The 15022-nt window shown below is 36.0% G+C and overlaps 1 protein-coding gene across 1 annotated transcript in view; it reads right to left on the bottom strand.

The window, feature by feature from the left end:
• LOC115215490 (U-scoloptoxin(05)-Sm1a-like) overlaps nt 1-13942 on the bottom strand; it is a gene marked incomplete at its 5' end in the record, with an annotated part of 49120 nt that extends 35178 nt beyond the window's left edge. The window contains one exon of the mRNA XM_029784653.2: nt 13771-13942. Coding sequence (XP_029640513.2) covers nt 13771-13942 — 172 coding nt within the window. The remainder of the gene's footprint in view (nt 1-13770) is intronic.
• Nucleotides 13943-15022: the final 1080 nt, after the last annotated feature.

Here is a 15022-nt window from a genome sequence, read left to right as displayed (position 1 = left end):
TTATAATTTTTCTTCCTCGTTTCACTTCTTTTTCACCAATCAAGGCTTTTATTCTTCCGTTATTTCTCCGCTAACTCTTTCTGACATATTCTCTCTCACATGCTATTTGCATCCGTGTGTGTGTATGCGTGTGTCTATGAATGTGTACGAGAGAGAGACAAACTGTGCGGCGTGTACAAGTGTATGTATATAATTCATGTGTGTGTGTGCGTGTGTGTAAATATGTATTTTTGTATGTCTGCAGCGGGGGTGGGGTGGGTTGTTATCCATTAAACATAACGTTTCAATACATATAATTCTAGAATGCTTATGTTTCGGTAGTATCTCATATTTTGAGATACTATCAATTAAAATGTGCACACAAACATATGAATATACAGGATTGTATATGTATATATATATATATATATATATATATATATATGTGTTGTGTGTGTGTGTGTGTGTGTGTGTGTGTGTGTGTGTATCAAATTTATTGACAAGAAGAATCGGTGAATAAATTGGTAAATTGTCATGTTTTAATTGCATGAATTTACACTTGTTTCATCAACGTTCGAGCTCAAGAATGTTGCTATATTATTATAAAATATATGCAAATATAAATTTAAACTACATCATTATATCGATACAATCGAATGTCAGCACATCTGAGTGCTGTATATAATATACTTGTCATCTCTCTCTCTCTCTCTTTCTCATTCCACCCCATATATATATACATATATATATATATATATATTATATATATATATATATATATATATATATATATATATATATATATATATATATATATATATTATATATATATAAGTTACATTCGTGCAGAATCTTAGCAGATTGTCATGTAAATCTCGTCTTCATTTTTGGGCTACCTGATGTCAGTAAGAGTATGAATGCGTCTGCTGCTGGATTCATTTCAAGAAATCCCTGGAGTCCGTAGAGTTTATATAAATAGATGAGAGACAGAAAAAGGAATTCAAGAGTTATTTTTCATTGAAATCCACTACAATTGTTTCGACTCATTCCGGATCCGTGATATGATGCACAATCAACTGTTGTGCTTCACACGCACGTCATGAGGCGACATTTTTAAACAAGTACCTCGATTTTGCTCCTTGTCATTTCACTTAGTTGTATAACAATACATATATTTAGGTAGCTCCTGCATCCTAACATTCTTCTAAGAGTTTCTTATTTTGTCGACATCGAAAAGAAGAAAAGCAAAGTCGATCTGGGCGGAATTTGAACACAGAACACTAAGACAGGCGAAATGCCGCTGAACATTTTGCCCGGCGTGAGAACGACTCTGCCAGCTGGCCGCCTGCCCCACGAATATTAACTGGACAGCCATCACCACCTCCATTATTATAAATATACTGGTAACCTTAGATCTTACACATGTACTCGAACACAATATCGCGGAATCTATCAGATTCACACGCACACTCGTATACACTAGCAGAGACACAGGTAATACGCAGATGCATATATAGACATACACAAATACAGCATTAACGCATATGTCTGTGTGTCCGAGTTGAAACATACATATAGGTATGCATGTATATATATGTATGTATATATGCATGCATGTGTGTATGCATCAATCTATCTATACATCCATTTATCACGTGTGGTTGCATTTTGTTATATATATATATACGACAGGCTTCTTTCAGTTTTCGTCTACCAAATCTACTCACAAGGCATCGGTGGCCCAAGGGTATAATAAGAGACACTTGCCCAAGGTGCCACGTAGTAGGATTGAACCTGGAACGATGTGGTTAGGAAGCAAGCTTCTTACCATTCAGCCACTACTGCGCCTATATATATATATATATGTATGTATGTGTATATATATATATATATATATATATGTATATATATATATATATATATATATATATATATTATATATTATATATATTATATATATATATATATATGTATATATATATGTATTATATGTTATATATATATGTATATATATATATATATATATATATAATATATATATATATTATATATATAACATATATATACATATATATATATATATATACATGCATACGCACGCATTTGCGTCTTTGCACTCGCGCGTCTTTCTGTTTTCAAAGATATTAAGATAAGAAATATAATCAATAATATATAGATGTGTAATTATTTATCGATTCGTCTAAAAAATGCATCCTTCGCTATACACCAGTTGATTCGTAACTATGGTGACGGGTTGTAGGTAACGACATAACTACTGTAGGTTAGTGAACGTGGCAGAATATTGTCTATATATGTGCACTCAGTGATTGTTGCTTGCATACGTATAAATACACACACACACACATATATACGTATATATATTTATATGTGTGTACGTATGTATGTATATATATATATATATATATATATAATATATTATATATATTGTTATATTTCGGAATGGTCATATTGCCAGTTTAGCCAATAAAAACACACGCACTATATATTTGGTGTTATTTTGCTTCAAGTGATATTTATTTTTTACATTAATCTTAATCTTATTTCGGCCAAAGTTCTTTCGTCACACTCCTGTGACCGCATCAGTGGTCCTTTGTTTTCTTCTCACTTACTTGTGTCTCTCCTTACTAACCGTCAGCCATTTTGTATTTCTGTTGTATGTCTTCATTTGCGCATGCTTATATCTCTATGTGCGTCTATGTTTATTTAGGTGTGGTGGGGGGATGCCTGTAATATTTGTATATTCTGGTTATATATATTCTTGTAATTTGTATTTTGTTTTGTTGTTGTTGTTGCTTTTGTTCTAATTTTGTTCATGTGTTTTTACATCCACCCATATTATCATTACATATACTTGTATGTATGTATACAACAATATTAGTAATAATAATAATAAATCTAATTGAAAAAAAAAAATATATCTATATATATATATATATATATCTATATATAATATATACATATATATACATATATATATATAATATACATATACATATATATATATACACATATACACACACATATACACATATACATACACATATACATATATATAGTTATTCATTTCTATTTCTTTAATTATCTGTGTATTTATTATGTTTGCAGGATCCACTATCGTCATATGTTGTGGTGTGCGCTATTGCTCCATTCTAGTTTTCTATTCAGGCTAGGTTTATTTTCTATTATATGTGTAGCTTCTGTAATTTGTCTAATTGTTGCATCTGTTCTATGTGTGGACAATATCTTAATCTCTATGTTATTGATTGATCCCCCGTGTTCTTGTTCAGCGTGTTGGTACAGAATCGATGAGCTTTTACCTTCCTTGAGTTGTTTCCAATGTTCATTCACCCGCTCACCAATGCTTCTTGCTGTTTCCCCTACGTATGTTACTGTCTTGTTACTGCATCGTCCCTCTATACATCTTATACTATAGACCACATACAGTGCAAATGAAGACATACAATAGAAATACAAAATGGCTGACGGTTAGTAAGGAGAGACACAAATAAGTGAGAAGAAAACAAAGGACCACTGATGCGGTCACAGGAGTGTGACGAAAGAACTTTGGCCGAAATAAGATTAAGATTAATGTAAAAAATAAATATCACTGAAACAAAATAACACCAAATATATAGTGCGTGTGTTTTTATTGGCTAAACTGGCAATATGACCATTCCGAAATATAACAATATCTGTTTCAACACACGACTTCACATAAAAAATCTTGCACAACAAATATTTAAACGTATATATATTCATACATACGTACATACATATGGTTATGGTTGACAACGATCCCTCCAAGTCTATCAGCTCCATCGCCAAGGACATGGGAGTGTCTGTGTTTTTTATTAGGCAGGTAGTCATGAAGACATTCGGTATTCCTCATACAAAATGAGAAAAGAACAATTTTTATCCCGACTGATCAAGGATAAGAGGATAGACAATGCTACGAAGCTTTGGAAAAACTCAAGCTTCCCCTCTAGCTGAGCATGCTTTGGTTTTTCTTAGACGAGAAAAATTTTTGCCAGGATCAGATGGTGTACACACAGAGCAACCGTTGGCTGACCGTGTCTGCAAAACATGTAGTGAAAGTGATAAAAGTCAAGCATCCAGTTAACATCATGGAGCGATCACTAATGATGGTGAGGTTATTCCCTCACTCCTCTTCTCACACGGCCTCAGACTCAACACGGAGGCCAACATCAAGTGCCCGGAGGAGGTAGTGATGCCTGGGATCAAGACGGTGGCTGCTGGAAGTCTTTATATCTGACGACAGGACTCTGCACCTTGCCACACAAGCAGAAGAACTCAGTCATGGCTGTCAGACGATTTCTTCGATTACATCAGCCCTGGCCCTATGAGTTCTCAGACTGCAAACCCCCTCGGTTATCATGTATGGGGCGAAAATGACCAACAAAACTCCTTGTAACATCAAGGATAAACTGAAGGCAAGGATCATGGCAGAATAGTTGAAAGAGATTCCAACGCCGTCTGGGGGGCGTGGTGGAAGCCAATGGCAATTTTATTGAATAAATTTACTCTTTAGTATTTCAAGATATTTTTATGTAATTTTGGTAAATATATCTGTTAAAATGGCATGCCAGTTTTATTTTCATTTTTGCATAATTTAGACGATAATTTATTCACCGCCCCCCGTCCCCCCTCTCTCTATATATATACAGAGAGACAGAGAAGAGAGGGAGAAAGAGAGAGGAGTAGTAATTTAGATAAATACAGTTAGGCTTGATATATATATAATATATATAATATATATATATATATATATATATATATAATTAATTAATAAGGGTGAGAGAATTAGATACTAATTTAATAGCATATCTATTCAACACCAAGTGGCCCAGTGCCTCGAGAAACCTGGATTATTATAATATTTTATAATATATTACAATATTTTATACAAAAATAAATATAAGAGAATGGTCACTATGTGGCTCATTCTAGCACTAGAGAATCCAAAAGGTTTCAACCACAAAGATACATGTTTCCTATGAAAGTCAGTACGATTGTTAGCTCACACGAACAGGGCAAATAAAAAATAACAAAAATACAGATTATTTTGGTCAGCCAAAACTATCTGGATGAAATCCACTCAATCATACGCCAGATTTTACCATAACGATAAATACACGTGTTGTTCAATTGATTACATCCGACGTTATAATTCAAATGCCCTTACCAACAGCGCGCCAAACTTTCACAACCTTTTGGATTCTCTAGTGCTAGAATGAGCCACATAGTGACCATTCTCTTATATTTATTTTTATATATATATATATATATATATACTTTGATAGGTTTCGGCCATTATTGGCCCAGGCCATGTCTAACTTAATAGCACCACCTGGTGAAGTCTTTCAAGTCAGAATTTGGGCACTATGGCCCACTCAAGTAGAGAGCTATTGTTTACAGAGACATATCCGGGTGTAGGGGGTTTATCCGGGATTTCTTGAAGGAATCTGTCCAAAGACTTCTTGAACTCTATAGGGTCTGTTTCTGTTTTAATGTGTTTTGGTGTAATGTTAAAGAGAGCGGGGCCAATTGAGGTGAAATAATTGTGCCGTATTGTTGTTATGAGATGAGAGTGCGATTTTTGTTGTGGGTGGATGGCACGGGGCCCAAGCCTTGGATGTACCTTAAAGGTGATGCCAACATCATTTGGGCGATGCTGATGGAATATTTTCCACATCATGCAGATGATTTAGCGCTCACGGCGACGTTGGAGAGAATAAGGTTTTAGCTTTTCTAGTCGACCCCAATAGTCGAGGCCTGCCATGCCATCTATCTTTTTTGTGATTGCCCTTTGAGGTGCTTCAACCTTTATGATACTTTGTTTTGTGTGGGGAGACCACAGTGGACAACAGTATTCAAGGTGGGGTCGGGCAAAAGTGGAGAAGAGAAAGATAATGGTATGGATATCTCTCGACTGGAAAGTTCTGAGAATCCAGGAACACATTCTGTGGGCCATGTCAACTTTGGTTGAGTGGCCCAGCTTATGTTGTTGTCCACAATTACTCCCAAGTCTCTGATGTTGTTGGATGCCACGAGAGTTTCACCTGGAGGAAGGGAGTATGGGAGTTTCAGGGCATCCTCTTTTCCAAAGTGGATTAACTCGAATTTATCCTCGTTCTGCCCATTGGATAACAGCCAGTAGATCTGACTGAAGGCATGTCCGGTCACTCGCCTCATTTATGATCTTCTGGAGCTTGGAATCATCTGCAAAGATTTTTATGTTGCTGTGCTTGATGATGTCATTAATGTCATTAATGTAGATGATGAAAAGAAGTGGGCCCAGCACAGTGCCTTGCGGAACGCCACTACTGACTTTGGCTGGGCTTGATTTTACTCCTTCAACTACAACACGGTGAGATCTGTCTGTCAGGAAACACTTGATCCATTTCAGTAAATTTCTAGAGACACCAATGTTGGATAGTTTTTTCAATAGGATCTTGTGATCAACCCTGTCGAATGCCTTGCTGAAATCAAGGTAGATGACATCGGTGTTGGAGCCCTCTCCCAAAGCTCTCAAAATGTCATCAAAGTGATGCAGGAGCTGCGTTAGGCAGTTCCTTCCATTACGGAACCCATGTTGGTTAGAGATCAGCCGTTTGTTGCTTTCCAGAAATTGGGTTATTCGAGATCTCACCACCCTCTCAAATACCTTGATGATATGAGAGGTGAGTGAGATCCCTGCAAGGGACTTGTTTCCCTTTTTGAAAACTGGGACAACAGACTGGGACAGAAAGTTTTTAGGAATATAGCCAGCATCCAGTGAGTTTCTCCACAGATTAGCAAGGGGAGATGCAAGTTGGTGTCGACACACCTTCAGGACACAAGCAGGAAACCTATCGGGGCCTACTGCTGAATTGTGTTTTATTTCGTTTATCGCCGCTAAGACATCAGGGGCACCAAACGTTATGTCCGATATAGTGTGTTGGGGGTTGACATCACTGATACAGCCCAGATCGGCCATATCAGGATTGCTGAAAACAGAGCAGTATTGTTTCTGCAGTATCTCGGCCATGGATTTGGCATTATCTTGGAGAGTGCCATTTTCATCAATTAGAGGGCCAACAGTGGAGACAGTGACCCTGTGTTTCCTCGCAAATGAAAAGAACACTTTGGGGGTGAGTTTGATTTTTTCAATGGCTCACTTCTCCTCAACTGATCTTTGGTTAATGATGAGGGTCTTCATGCATTGTTGGAGGTTATATTTTTTGGATTCAAGCAGTGCGATAGCCGTCGAATGTGTGTGTTGCTGTTGGCAGTATTTTAGTTCGTTAATTTTTTTGTTTGTTCTTTTTATTTTTCTGATAATAGTTTTTCTGTTTTGGGGGATTCTGCACTTTCTGTTCACAGGTCTTGGTGGGGAGTATTTTGCACATATGTTTGTGACGGTGTCTACAAAGATCTGCCAAGATGTTTTATTGTTGGTGGAGATGTGTGTATGTGTAAAGGACCAGTCAACATGTGATAGCTCGTTCCTGATTGCATCCCAGTTGGCATTATGGAGATCCATTTTATCAAATGGGTGGGCTGGAGGGAGGTCACTAGGATTAGCTTTCGGCTGGTGGAATTTCATGTTAGAGAGAACCATGTCATGGTCTGAAAGAAGGGTTTTTTCTACTGTAATGTTATGTATAGTGTTAGTGTGGTTACTAAACACTAGGTCCAACATGTTCTTCTGATGTCTTGTTGGTGCAAGGACAAGTTGGGACAAGAAAAACTCATTCATAAAGTCGAAAAGTGACTCTACTGCTTCTTTGTCAGCGGTTGAGGCGGGAGTGCTTGGTTTCAAGCAGTTTGTAGTCCAGTCAATACAGGGTAGATTGAAGTCTCCCATCATGAGTAGGTTGCTAGAATGGCACTGTTGAATAAAGCACTTAATGCTGTTGAGGCATTCTTTAAAGTGCAGTATGGGTGTTTGGGGTGGCCTATAGAGCCCAATTACTGTCAGGTCATTGGCTTTGACTGATTCACAGTAGCCGTTGGAGAATATGCTATTTCCATCTGCCGTAAACGAATCATGCAGGAAAATGGCAGTTCCACCCTTCCTTTTGCCGATACGATCCGCGCGGATGGTTGTGAAATTCTTTACTCTCACTTCGGCTTCCAAGTGGGAGTTGTCAAGGTGGGTCTCAGTGAGAATGAAGAAAGTGATGTGGTGTGGATGGTTACCAACCCAGTCTTCAATGAATTGGACCTTCCATTTTTGTGCATTGATGGAAGGGCTGACACCTTGTGCATTGAGTAGAAATGTGGAGGTTAGTGTAGTGGCTGGTTTTGACTGTTGCAGGGGGCTTGGATTTTTTTGTGTGTTAGTGACAGCAATGTGGGGAATTGGTGCACTGGGGTAATAGCATAGGATGGTGTTGAATGATGGCTAGAATGTTTTTGTGTATCTCTTTTGCCATGTTCAACATGGCTAAAAAAGAATTTTCCTGCTTAGGGAGCAGTTTTTGGCTGGAGGTGTGGTTGCACTGTTGGATAGGGTTGTAGTTTCCACTTTTGTTGTTGTTGTTTTTGTGTCTTTGTGAAAAGACTGGACCAGCATTACTGCAGCATATATATATATATATATATTTACGGTTGTGAATTGTAAAAAATAAATTGTCATCACTGCTATATGAACGTGAAGATTGCATAGTTCTAGGCATGAAAGTACTTGCTCAATAAGAATGGACATTCAATATTCTATCTCTTCATTGTATTATATTATCTCATAATACATTATTATGAGATTGTAAGTAAAACGTGAAAATCAAAGCTGGAATTTCTTTGAGTTGTATATATAAATACACACACGCACATACATACACTCACACATACATACATACATACATATACATACATACATACATACATACATACATACATACATACATACATACATATATATATATATATATATAGACAGATAGATAGATAGATAGATAGATAGATAAATAGTGGAGGCACATGGTCTAGCGAAACACCGAAGCTCCACTCGGCTCCAGCAGAAGGTAATGGCGAACTTCTGCTGACTCCTACGCCATAACTTTCTCTCACTCTTTCCTCCTGCATCTTGCAGCTCACCTGCGACGGACCGGCGTTCCATCCAGGTGGGGAACCTATACGCCAAGGAAACCGGGAAACCGGTCCTTATGAGCCAGGCATGGCTCGAGAATGACCAAACAATATATATATATATATATATATATAGATAGATAGGGATGTATATATATATATATATATATATATATTATATATATATATATATATATATATATATTATATATATATACATACATACATATATATCTTTGGATGTTTCCTTTTCTTATGTTTCTGACGAAGAGCTCCGCTCGAAACGTTATACCCTCCTTCTTTCTTTCCTTTCCTGAGCGTCCAATAATACTATACTTGTCCCACGTCCTCGTGTTGTTGTGTTTTCTCTTTGTGTTTTCATGTTTGGATTAAATACACACACACACACACACACACACACACACACACACACACACACATATATATATAATATATATATATATATAATATTATATTAAATTAGAAATAAAACCACTATTAGGCAAATCAAACAATGAAAAACTTAAGCCAATACATAAAATTAATTAATTTATATTAGTTTAAATATATATCAAACGTATTAAAAGTTTAATAAAAGATAACGAGTAAAACACTACGATCGTTTCATGGCTGTCCAATTCTTAATAATTCGAGTTATGGTTACAGTCAATCTTCAGGTAATTGCTAAACCTCGCTAAGATAAATATTTCAATTACCTGAAGATTGACTGTAACCATAACTCGAATTATTAAGAATTGGACAGCCATGAAACGATCGTAGTGTTTTACTCATTATCTTTTATTAAACTTTTAATACTTTTGATATATATTTAAAATAATATAAATTAATAATTTTATGTATTGGCTTAAGTTTTTCATTGTTTGATTTGCCTAATAGTGGTTTTATCTCTAATTTAATATGATATAATATTTTACTATAAAATTGGATTTAATCCTAAATCTGATTTTTCCCTGTAAGTTTGGATTTATTCCCTAATATTTTATGATATATATATATATATATATATATATTATCTGCATTACTGCCGACACATTAAGCCTGATTCTTATTACTCCCATATCCATTCTTGATGCTGTGGCCTTTGCCTAGGTTAAAGTCTTTGTTTAGTATGGAATTATTTGGAGCACTACTATGCGTGTTTTATACCGAGCTTATCTGACCCTCAGCTATTGGTTGTCTGTATTTTGGTTTATATATATTAGACCGACTTAGGAAAGGAACCACCTTAATAAACGGCTGACTACATCGTGACAACGGCTTCGGTTTTTCCACAAAGTCTAGTAGACATTTAATAAATTCATGAAAAGTGCAACCCAGTTCTTCAACATGTAAAGGCTAAAGATCCCTATAGCGACGAATTTCGCCGTTGTTAACACAAGAACCCACCGTCTGGTGTTCGAGAACTTTGTTATGTATATTGGTTTCAAATTTTGGTACAAGGCCAGCAATTTCGAGGGTGGTAGAAAGTCGATTACTCCAGTACTCAGCTGGTACTCATTTTATCGATCCCGAAAGGATTAAAAGCACAGTCAGCCTCGACAGAATTTGAACTCAGACCGCGAAGACGGAGGAAATGTTGTTAAGCATTTTGTCCTGCGTGCTAATCATTCTGCTAGGTCACCAGTTAACTTTGTCATGGAAATTGACGGGGAAATATTCAAATTGTATAAGAGTAAACCTTCTCATTAAAAGCTAACGTTTTAAAGATAAGTTATACATCAAATAATGTAACTACTTATTTAAAACTACACAAAAGAAATGGAGATTTAAAATAATCAGGTTCACCCGATGTCTTTCCATACAGATCCAAATGAAGCCAAAATCTTCTTCAACTTAATAGAAAAATATATGCTCCCCAATCGAAAATACAATAGCTTCAGTTACAATCGCACCTAACTTTTGGAAAACATCATAGCATGCACACCTACAAACACATCTGAAATCTGTTTGGAAGGAAACATCAAAGATTGACCTCTAAATTGATTATATTACCCTAAATATGTTATTTACGAAACGGGGTTTGCGGGCATAACCCCTCATCATCCCATCTCCAAAACACAATCAATTGGTATATAGGAGGGAGTGAAAGTATTTTCAACTTCCAGAATACCATAGGACATCTAAGGACTATATTCTCCAGCTAAGGCTGCTCACCAACAGAAGCAATGTCTAATTATAATCTAAAATGAAAAATACTAGGAAACATCAGTGCCCTCGGTTATTATATGTAATTGTGTTTGTGTACGCACACGCAAACATACATGCCACTTGATATATATATATATTATACATATATATATATATATATATATATATATATATATATATATATATATATATGCACACACACACACACACACACACACATATATGTATATGTATGTATGTATGTATATATATATATATATATATATATTATACATACATACAAACATACATACATACATACATACATATATACATACATACATATATATATATATATATGAATGTGGTTGCAACCATACATATGTGTGTGCGTGTGTGCGCTTATGTCCAAGTAATGTGCCAAGTTGTATTTATTAATTTCCAAGGTATATCTTTCTTTGCAATATAGGAATGTAGAAGAATGTATTTGTGCTGAGATATGCGAAGAAAGAGAAAGAAAATATATAGATGGATTAGAAAAATAACTTGATAAATGAGAGATTGATAGAAAGAAGAGAAAGAGAATTTGAAGAAGAGAGATAAAGAGAGGGATTTGTCGATGTATAAGGGAGAGAAAGACGTTAGGTAACGAAGAAAAGCTTCGGAGGCTGGATTTCGATCGAGAGAAGAAACGAAAAGAAAACGATATAATTAAATGAAAGGACTGACTCATCCGCATAATGATACTTGTTAGTAGGTTAGGATAATGAAGGAAAATGAAGAAGTAAGAGCTTAAGAGTAAAGAAGCGAAAATGATGGCCGTACAGTCAAGAACTTCGTTTTGCAGCCACTTAGATTCAGGTTCAGTTCTATTTGACGGCACATTGGGCAAGTGCTTTCTACAATGCAAAAGTTCGATGTAGCAAGAATGACCGAAGAATGTAAAATAAAACATGAGAAAAAAAGATTAATCGAAATTTGACGCGGAAAGAATTACTAAGACGAGCCCCTAGTAAGCCCCATCGTCTTTTATGCTTACTGTTACTATATATATATATATATATATATATATATATATATATATATTATATATATATACAGTGCTGACCAAAGATCACCTGACAGTAAATCAAAAACTCCTTTCCTTTCGACCACCAATCTCAGAATCCTTATAAGCCATGTGTGTGTGTGTGTGTGTACATAGTACGTACATACATGCATTAGGTGTCAGGCCTAAAATATTCTCTTGTTTAACGCCATCGTATATTCCCATTGTCTTCACTGCTGTTTCAGTTATCCAGACCAGTACCGTATGTGTAGGATTCCTTCACATCCTACAGATAAACAAGGCACGAACCAACAACTATCATCATCAATATCAGTAGCTTGTAATAGTCTACAACTATCACAAGCATTCTTTGCTTGAATAACTTATTGAAAAATATTAAACACGGTTAAAACACAGACCTTTAGGATACACGCATAGAGAACACAGCTGCTAGTTTCGATCAACGAATTACAACGAGGTTCATAAAACCATGGTACTTTTTGCTTCTCACTTCTCAAACATTATATGACATATTAGAGCAACAGTTCACAATCTTTTACAACTCAGTGCCTCCTTTCACCGAATGTTTTACAAATTCTATCTCATTATATTTTTGGAGAAAAAACCCTGCAAACAGCAAATTATTTTACTGAAGCGTGTGCCACCATTTAGATAATTCCATCGTTTATCGTTTACTCGTTTTAGTCACTGGACTGCGGCCATGTTGGAGCGCTGCCTTAACGGGTTCAATCGAACAATTCGACACCAGTGCCCATTTTTTAAAACTGATATCTATTCTGTCGTTTCTTGTTACGTAGACATAAACAGACCAACACCGGTTGTCAAATACAAAGACATAGTTACAGAAATAAATACACACGCACACACACACGTCGTGATTCTTTCAGTTTCCGTCTACTAAATCCAATCACAAGGCTTTGGTCGACACTAGACTTTAAATACAGATACTTTATTTTATTATTGTTTGTTTTTTTTGGAAAATGAGCGCTTCGAATATAAGGATTTTATCTGGCTAGACCCTTTTCCTGTGGAAATTAAATATAGTCCACTTAAAATCGCTTGAAGCTCAACGGCAGAAAGCAGTTTTATATTTAAAACTAATTTTTGATGAGGAATGTTATGTTTGGAACTACATTTTATCATGATATATTAGGTTTATTGTGTCAGCGTAACTTGCAGAAAATACCAATTCTATTTCCTGCTACATGTTTAACATCATTACTGGAATAAACATGAAATTAAAATTCACAGTGACAGAGTTAAATATTTCGTTTCTAAGAAATATCATGAAAATTCTGCAGCCCGGCATCTCCCTTGGCACCTCTTCGACACTTGCCGACCCTTTGTGTCCTCACAATGTCACAAGGGGGTGCTACGCTACAGATTAAGAACCAGTATATCATTCCAATACTGTTGTTTAACATTAAAATAATTCAGCTGTATCTATATCAAAGATCACTCACCTCTTTTTCCTTTCAACTTGGTGCAGTGGCTAGCTCTGAAGAGGCCGTAGTTACATTCTCTTTGTATCATTTTCACTGTTGCCATCGAACTGGTGAACCGATCTTCACAGTCTTGGTTGCCACCATTGATAGAAGTACATACATAACAATCGATGGCACTCACTGTGTAATAGAAAAAAAAGAAAGAAAGAAAGAAAGAAAGAATGAATAGCAAATAAGAGAATGAGGGAAAGAAAAATATATAGAAGCAATTAGAACGTCGTTGCATGGAATATGAAAGAAAAGAAAAAAACTAATACCAAATCTATGCAGAAACCATACTAATCTCCTCGTTATCATTCTAAGTTTAGTAGAGATGTACAATTGAGGAGCTGATGATAATAAGATTACATCATCACCATCTCCGTCGTCGTCATCGTAGTAGTAGTATTATTATTATTAGTAGTAGTAGTAGTAATAGTAGTAGTAGTAGTAGTAGTAGTAGTAGTAGTAGTAGTAGTACTAGTAGTACTAGTAGTAGTAGTAGTAGTAGTAGTAGTAGTAGTAGTAGTAGTAGTAGTAGTAGTAGTAGTAGTAGTAGTGGTGATGGTGGTAGTGGTAGTATTAGTAACAGTAGTTGTAGTAGTAGTAGTAATAGTGGTGGTGGTGATAGTTTTAGTAGTAGTGGCAGTGATAGTAGTAGGGGTGATGGCGGTGATAGTACTAGTAGTAGCTGTTGTAATAGTAATAATAGTAGTGCGTATGATGGTGGGGTGGTGATATTGGCAGTGGCGATGATGGTATTATTGGTGTACTGACGTCGAGGCCTGAAGATGGAAGAGCTTACATGACTGAAAAAGATACGATTTCAATTGGATGTTGGAAACTTAATCAGGAAATTAGAAATTACTTTCGGCCTGTTGGTTCCTATTTTGATGCAAACATTCAGTATTTTAGGCGAAAAGCTTAAAGGAAGCTGTAACATTTATGATTATGTCAATAGCTTCGCCATTTTCGCTTCAGATAAAGCTGTGGAGGGACGAATTTCCCTTCGCAACCACATGGTCTCAAGTTCCATCCAACTACCTAGGATTTTGGTCATTGTTTTCTGGAGCCTCAGGTTTACCAAAGTCTTGTGAATGAAATTCGGTAACCGAAAACTGTGTGGAATCTCGCTGGAGACATTGTTTACATCTTGGAGGAATAAAGGATCGATCATCACAGCTTTCATTAGCTGCTGGCCTTTGCTTACTTCGTGCTATCAATGATATTT

Source organism: Octopus sinensis, linkage group LG9 (genome assembly GCF_006345805.1).
Source record: "Octopus sinensis linkage group LG9, ASM634580v1, whole genome shotgun sequence".
NCBI lineage: Eukaryota > Metazoa > Mollusca > Cephalopoda > Octopoda > Octopodidae > Octopus > Octopus sinensis.
The sequence above is the reverse complement of the archived record's forward strand: the minus strand, read 5'-3'. Positions and strand labels throughout refer to the sequence as shown.